This window comes from Strongylocentrotus purpuratus, unplaced genomic scaffold (genome assembly GCF_000002235.5).
Source record: "Strongylocentrotus purpuratus isolate Spur 01 unplaced genomic scaffold, Spur_5.0 spur5_scaffold_6, whole genome shotgun sequence".
Classification (NCBI taxonomy): Eukaryota; Metazoa; Echinodermata; class Echinoidea; order Camarodonta; family Strongylocentrotidae; genus Strongylocentrotus; species Strongylocentrotus purpuratus.
The window spans coordinates 101,095-108,763 of NW_022145612.1; the positions used below are offsets into that span (position 1 = coordinate 101,095).

The window sequence follows — 7,669 nt, forward strand, 5'->3', positions numbered from 1 at the left end:
CATATTGCGTGAATTAATTTCGGATTTGGGGCATCGTAGTTTGATAATCCATACATACAAACATAATTTTACATGTTTTGCATCCTGATTCAACAGATTTGTGAAATCAACCATCACAATGTTACTAAGTACCTTTAAGTCTTTACTCAGAGCCACAAATACATGTGGGTTCCTAATGTTAATGGAACACCAAAAATGTCACAAAAGTGAGTCCCTAATTTATAGAACTACCCATATCCTATTGTCTGAGCATATGATTAGATTTAAAGGTCTGTTATGGTCATTTTTTAGACTACAAAATAGATTTTAGTGAAATTATTGTTTTCCTTCTCTGTTTAGATGACACCAGTAATAGCTGTAGGCATGTCAACTCTTCATACAGCTGAAAGTGAAGAGGACAAAAGGAAACAAGAATTGGCAAAGGCTTTATTTGGAGCTGTGAGAACGCAAACGGAGAAAGATGAGGTAAATATCAAGATAAAGAAATGAAACCAAGATCCAAATTTAAAGTTTGGGCCATCATTAATACTGAGCAAAATGTTTTTAATGTTTTTGGAATATTCTATGCTGGTCAACACTTTGTATATTATGCAGTCTATCTGTACATTTAAATTTAGACTTCAATACATGGATACCATATATGTTATGCTAACATGTTTTTCACTCAACCTATGTATTAAACAAATCAATTTTTCTCATTAAGAACTTTAACTAATGAAATGAAAATTATTAGATTTTCAGTAGAGAGCAAATAAATGATTTTTGTCATCCAGGTTAAAGAAAAACGAGAGCAGGCACTATGTAAGAATATCTTTCTCATAAATGTCATGTTCAATGAATATTGGTAGACTTATTGTTGCTGTATGGGTAAAAATAATTTGTTTATTTTCATGACGAAACAAAAATTCTTTAGTAAAAAATGAAGGAAAGATGTAGAGAAATATAAAAGGAGAATTGTTGTTTCCATTCCTTGAGAAAATGTCACTTGAACTCCACCATATTGTTTGAACAGTCAATGTAGAGGATTAAGCAACCAGTTATAGTAGAGTGCAGTGCCAATTTGTGAGAAAAGTCTTAGAGTCAAATTGAATATCCAGCGAAGTTTTCAAGATAAGAAAGATACCTGTAAGTATATTTTAATGCATGTACATGTTCTACCCACTATGTATACCTTAGGTTCTCATTACAGTATTTCACTTTTTTTTCTTGTTCCACAGATACCTCCTCAGCCCCAAATCAAACATTCTACTGAGAGAGTAGGTCCTACCAGTTCAGAAGCTTTTGCAGACTACTGCACAGAAGAGGGTCTGATGATCCATGGGGAAACGGGCCAGAATATTTTATTAGATGTTGGAATCCAGAGTGGGGAAGATGATGAAAGCACTACACAACATCATCTGTTAAACTTGTATTGCACCAACAAGCTCAGTGATTCTAATACCACGAAACTAGACACATTACAAGAAAATGTTGGTGATGTAGAAACCAAGTCAAACCATGGTTTTTGTTTGCTTGATGGAGGTGAATCATTGCCATCCTTACCAGTTGATTTAGAGACCTATCCTCGTAGTCAAGTAGCTGAAGAATTAGTATTTGATACTAATGTAAGACTTATGATGAGGAGAGTTTGGCAGACTGATGCTTTAGTGATTGTTTTCTACATCAGTGCTCTTGTGGCAATAGACGAAGCAAGGATAACATTAGATGTCCCATCAAATATGAAGGTAAATGAACCATTGCATGTGATACTCTATTATCAATAATGACACAAACATTGTTTTGATGTGTATATGAAGTCACACAAATGTTTACCAGCAAGTGAACAATTTTATCACATTTTCACAGCCTTCCATGAAAATAGTTCTTACGTTTCATTAAGATTATCACTTAATGCTTTGAAACTACAGATTTTCTAGAATAAACTTTTAGGGTTTAAATCCTATCTCTCACAGGTTTATCCTAACTTTATGCTACGCTCACAAAGGTTCGTACGAACGATAATTTCGTACAAATCTCCCTGTTTTCCCATTGTCTGAAAATCGTTCGTACGGCGTTCGTAGCAGTTCGTATGGCATTTGTGACCGAGGCTTTAACAAAAGGTTTTTTGTGTGACCCATATTGACCCATATTACATACTTTACTGACTACACATAAAATAAGAAATCTGAAAATTCTATCCATTAGATAGCCCTAAACTTAAATGCTGTGTTATTACAGTAATGCAATGTGAATGCAATGAAAGTGGGTTTTCAATGAATAGATGATTTATTATGTTGACAGGTTTATTCTTCATGTATGTATGAAGAAGGTCTTCTTATTGATCTGTTGCAGTGTATGATAGATGACAAGGAAACCAATCTGATAGATATTCCACGATTGGGAGTAACACAAGCCAAGTTGATGTGCCATGTACCTGCCGCTCATATGAGTCTTGGAGGAGAACTTACATTTAAAGATGCTACCAAAACACTCAAAAGATTGTTCTTTCATGCACCAATTCATATCGAAGATTTATTGAGGTACGTTTGAAATTAGTTATTTATTATTAAGTGGTCTATTGATACACAAGTGGCATTAACAGAAGAATAACCATCTTGTTTTGAGGTAGAAATACTTTGAGAGGTCCATACCGTCATTGTTATTGGTATGTTTGCATTCAAAGTTGTACATCTCAGATAAAGCATAATCACAAGTAAGATTGTTCCATGGATGCCTGAATGAAAAATTATAAATTTACTTCTCAGATTTGCTTTTCATTCCTTTGCTTTTAAAGCTTTTTAAGTTTGGCGTTGGGATTGATAGTACAATCATGACATTTATATCTGAACAATTGTTGGGTAAAATACATGAATGTAAACTTTAATATACATGAAAGACATTTTGATGGTGAATAAAAAAACACAGCTACTTTGCTTTGCTGTATGCAAAAATAGCTGATTGATGGATTACTGCCCTACTTAGGTCATGTATGTATCTTGCAGAGCCAATGAATTGATTAGATATTGGGGTTATGAGGTCAAAGGTCATGAGGCTCATTATGCATGTAATAATAGCTTGTAAACGCATTCTCATTAGAACTGACAGATGGAATACAATCAAACTAAGGACATGTATATCTTGCAAAGCCAATGAACTGATTATATTTTGTGTGTGAGGTCAAAGATCAAAGGTATGAGAAATAGCTTGTAATATCAATAATCGAACTTAAATTTGAAAAATTGCTTCTATTTTGGTTTGTAAAATTGCTCTATGAAGGAGGCATCATTTTCGAATGCACGCAGTTGAAGTTCCATCTAGTTTTTTCTTGACTTGTTAAAATTGAATGCAAGCCATAATCATCATACAGCACTTATTCTTGGATAATTAATGTTTTTGTCCACTATGCAACTGTAGGCCTACTGTATAAGGGCGCGTTCATGCTTGATTTTGACGGCCAGAATCAGGCATCTGTTACGCGTTTAGTTTAAAACACGCTTGCGTTCATGCTCACTTTTGTAGAATCACCGAAAAACGGCGATCACGATCGCCGATCGTAAACTCACAAAAAGATGCGTTTACAATTTGTAAACGCGTTTAAATGGGGTCAACGCACTGACCTCTAGTGGGTCTACGTAGCATGCGCACACAGTTTTGCGAATCCAGCTGAAGGCCACCCAAGGAGAATTGCCTGGAGAAGTAAGCATGAACACTACATCGTGGAACTGCGATCACGATGAGCGTTTACGATGAGCGTTTCAGATCGCTCATTCTGCCTTCAAAATTTAAGCATGAACGCAGCCTTAGTTGCACATATCACACTCTTTGATGTACATGAGGTACAAAGTGTGTGTACACAGGAGTTCAGAATGAGTACATTTTGGAAATGCATAAAGGCTTAAAGGGATTAGATATCTTTGCCTCAGATTCTTTTTTTTTAATCCTGAATTTAGCTGATGCTGCAATCATAATTAACCTTTAGGTCAGTCAGGAATCCCGTGACTTTTACAACCCGATCGCCCGTCTGACTATCAAGAAATTTATGATTGGAATTAGAAATGTAAAAAAACGTTTTCCCAACGGTTTTTATAACACTACAGTCTATTGGGGAAAATGAGTACCGTATGGTAAAATCACTTATAGATTTGTACCTTTTTGAAGCCCTTCATGATCATTTTAAATCGCGATTTTTTTTTTGTTTAGAGCTTCAATATGACACCATATCACAGACACAGTCACTAATAACAGATAGTGCCATGCATCTCAGATTTGTAAAACTGGAAACATTGTTAAACAATGCCTTTAAACATGAGCATGCACAATATACATCATAACTGCTCAGCTCAGAATGCAGGTAGTGGCAGGCAAAGAAACCTGTTTTGTAATGTCTATAGAATGTGCCTGATGGAGGTGTGTAGCTTATAATGATAATATAGACTTGGTGTGCTTCCGTTGTAAAACATGTTTGCTATCATCTTGGTGTGCTTCCGTTGTAAAACATGTTTGCTATCATCTTGGTGTGCTTCCGTTGTAAAACATGTTTGCTATCATCTTGGTGTGCTTCCGTTGTAAAACATGTTTGCTATCATCTTGGTGTGCTTCCGTTGTAAAACATGTTTGCTATCATCTGTGAATCACTTCAATTACACTTGAGCCATAGATTCATAACCCTGTCAAAGCAACCAAACCTCATCATATCCACTTCTTGTTATCATGACGTATTTCTTTTAAAGGGATCGTTTAACAATGTTAAATCTGAGATACACGGTCCTACATGTAACCAGTGTCTGTGATATGGTGTAATATTGAAGCCCTAAAAAAAATCGTGCTTCAAAATTATCAAGAAGTGCCTCAAAAAAGTAAAAAAATTTGAGTGACCGGTTTTACCATACTCGTTTTCCCCAATAGACTGTAGTATTATGAAAACCATTCAGCGAACGGTTTTCAAAATTTGTAATTCCAATCATTAACATCTTGATAACCAGACAGGCGATCGGCTTGTAAAAGTCATGGAGTTCCTGACTGACCAATTGGTTTATAATTATCATTGCAGCATGAGCTAAATCAAGGATTATTTCTAAAGGATCTAAGACAAAGTTACCGGATACCTTTAATATCAAATAGTAATGAGTAGAGCACGAGGCTTATACTTAATATAAATTGCTTTTTCTTTTGTGTATGTCCTGATTCATATTAAGAGCCAAAGAAATTACAACTGAGGAGTTTGGGAAACTGTGGCGAGAGCTGAGCTTGGATCAAAGATTCATACAGGAAGCCAATGGTTTGACCATTTCAAGAATCATGAACAAGATGACGAGTATTCACATGTTTCCTGTTGAGATTATAGGTAGGTATTACTGTATATCCCGATATATATAGGGGTCAAGAGTTATGAACAGGATGACGAGTATTCACATGTTTCCTGTTTACTTTCACTTCTTCACTTTTAAGTACCTCAAGATGATACTTCTTTCATATATCTTCTCATTTTTGTCCCCTTAATTTCTATGGCCATACTAAACTATTATTCTATGGGCTGTCTTATTGTATCCCTCGGCAGTCTGTATGCCGGAAGTGTACTTCAGATTCAGCAGCGTTACATCGCTGCCGTGTCATATTCTTCTATGCGCTCTAATTGCCACATTCCTTGACAGATTTCTTTCAAATTTTGTATGGAGTCTTATCTTGGTATAATCTACATACCTATGATTTTTGGTGATGCTGCCCCCAGTGTTCCCTCTTCTATAGTGTAAACATCCATATTTTTGTGGATGGTTTGTGTGCGCTCTAAAGGCCACATTGCTTGAGGGATTTTGTTCAATTTTTTGAACGAAGGTGTATCTTGGTATAATCTACAAACCTATAGATTAAGGTGATGCTGCCTCTAGTGTTCTATTTTGTATAGAGTCAAAGGTCATATTTTGATAGATGTCTTGTGTGCACTCTAGTGTGCGGTCTAACTGCGTCATTTCAGTCTTGACAGATTTCTTTCAAATTGAGTATGAGAGTGTATGTTGGTAAAATCTATGCACCTATAGATTTTGGTGATGCTGCCACCAGTGTCCCATGTTTTATAGTGTCAAAAGGTCATATTTTGTATTTATTTAGGCCATGACATGCTGTCTGCTCGATCATACATGTAGATATAGCAGCATAACTTATATCTCACATCAAGTTTGAAATAGTTCCTAGCAGGAGATACACTCCTGTTTTACCCTGTCATTAGGTGTACATGTATATATCTAATCAAGTTTGTGTTTACTATCTGTTTTATTGTTAGGTGAGGAGGGAATCCTGGCTGCATCACTTCTTCAGTCTTCTATCTGTCTAATTCACATCAAGCTAAACAATAACAAACTGGACATCTGGGTTAAATCAAGAAGTAAGCTGCTTTCACAAGTCCTTGCCAACAAATGTGCCAGTCTGATAGAGCAGGATCAAAAGAATTAGACACACCATTTAAAGTTATCTTGCTAATGTACCAAACTCTTTATTATACAAATAATATCTGAAGCATATTTTATGATTATAAATTAGATTATAATTTTAAATTGCTTTTGTCATACAGTTTCATTGTCACTTGTATAATAACTGCTCATGTTGATGTAGATGTGATAGTTTTGTCTGTAATCTAGCCTATTCTCATCCCAGGGGCTCCAGTCAGTATATAGCACTCTGCACATGCATCACCACAGGTTTTTCTAAAACCATCCTGAACAAGTTTTATCCATTGTTCAAAATTGCACCCTTTTAATTTAAAAAATCACTTTTTTCTAAAAGAAATTACCCAATAAATCAGTTTAAACTCCTTCAGCATATCCCCTAAACAAGGTCTACCTCAGTCAAACCTCTTGATCTAAAAAGGGTACCATTCTTGCATTATAGCAAACTCAACAAACACCCTTTTTTTCTGATTGTTGGCCTATTTGACAGCCTATGTGTCACACACCCTCCGTGAGCAGCAAGAACTCACCTTTTCACATATTCTTTGATAGTGCCTGTGTACATGCTAATTACACCAAGATGAATGTTGTCTGTTTGGAGCCAAAAGGGCATTCAGATCTACACCCTACTAGCTCTATAAACCAGATAAATTGATCTTTTCTTCAGTATCTACTGTGTGCCTAATAGGCAGGTAAGGATTAGAATGTGGATCACAAATTATAGGGACAAATGTAATTTGCTCCTCGCGACCCATGTGTAATGAGTAGGTACATCAAGGACCATTTCATAGAAGTTAGAATGCCCTTCGTACAGTAAGCACATGCAAAAACATGTAACAGCTGGTGTAATGATTAAAATCAAAAACCTTTTAGTTTGGTTTGTGCTATACATGAACAGAAAAGGTTTTTTATTGTACATGTAGTAGATTTATTATATTGTCATATCCTTATTCTATTTGATGCACATACATGTAGTCAAGTGGTTTACATGCTTTAATGTAGAGATGTAAAGGCTGTGCGTTGTTTAAGCCAGAGCACAGCACTATATAATGTCTTTGGGAAGACATTTATCTACCAGTATGTTTCCCTGACTTGACCCAAGTGTCGTACATGTATATGTAACTTGATTGGTACGGAGAAGGAATGAATTTTGATGTGCTTTTCAAGAAATTGAATATCATTAAAATTGTTTATCAGGTTAGATGAATAGAGATTTTCTGGTCTATTGATGAGCCATGACAACAGTTTTG

At 35.6% G+C, this 7,669-nt stretch overlaps 1 protein-coding gene across 6 annotated transcripts in view; it reads left to right on the plus strand.

Annotated features, from left to right (window-relative positions):
* LOC591150 (AP-4 complex subunit epsilon-1) overlaps window positions 1-7,669 on the plus strand; it is a 52,406-nt gene extending 44,737 nt beyond the window's left edge. For all 6 annotated transcript variants that reach the window (XM_011663451.2, XM_011663450.2, XM_030972250.1 and 3 more), the window contains 5 exons: window positions 340-465; window positions 1,218-1,724; window positions 2,332-2,519; window positions 5,175-5,323; window positions 6,257-7,669. In XM_011663451.2, coding sequence (XP_011661753.1) covers window positions 340-465; window positions 1,218-1,724; window positions 2,332-2,519; window positions 5,175-5,323; window positions 6,257-6,426 — 1,140 coding nt within the window. In that variant the 3' untranslated portion in view covers window positions 6,427-7,669. The remainder of the gene's footprint in view (window positions 1-339; window positions 466-1,217; window positions 1,725-2,331; window positions 2,520-5,174; window positions 5,324-6,256) is intronic.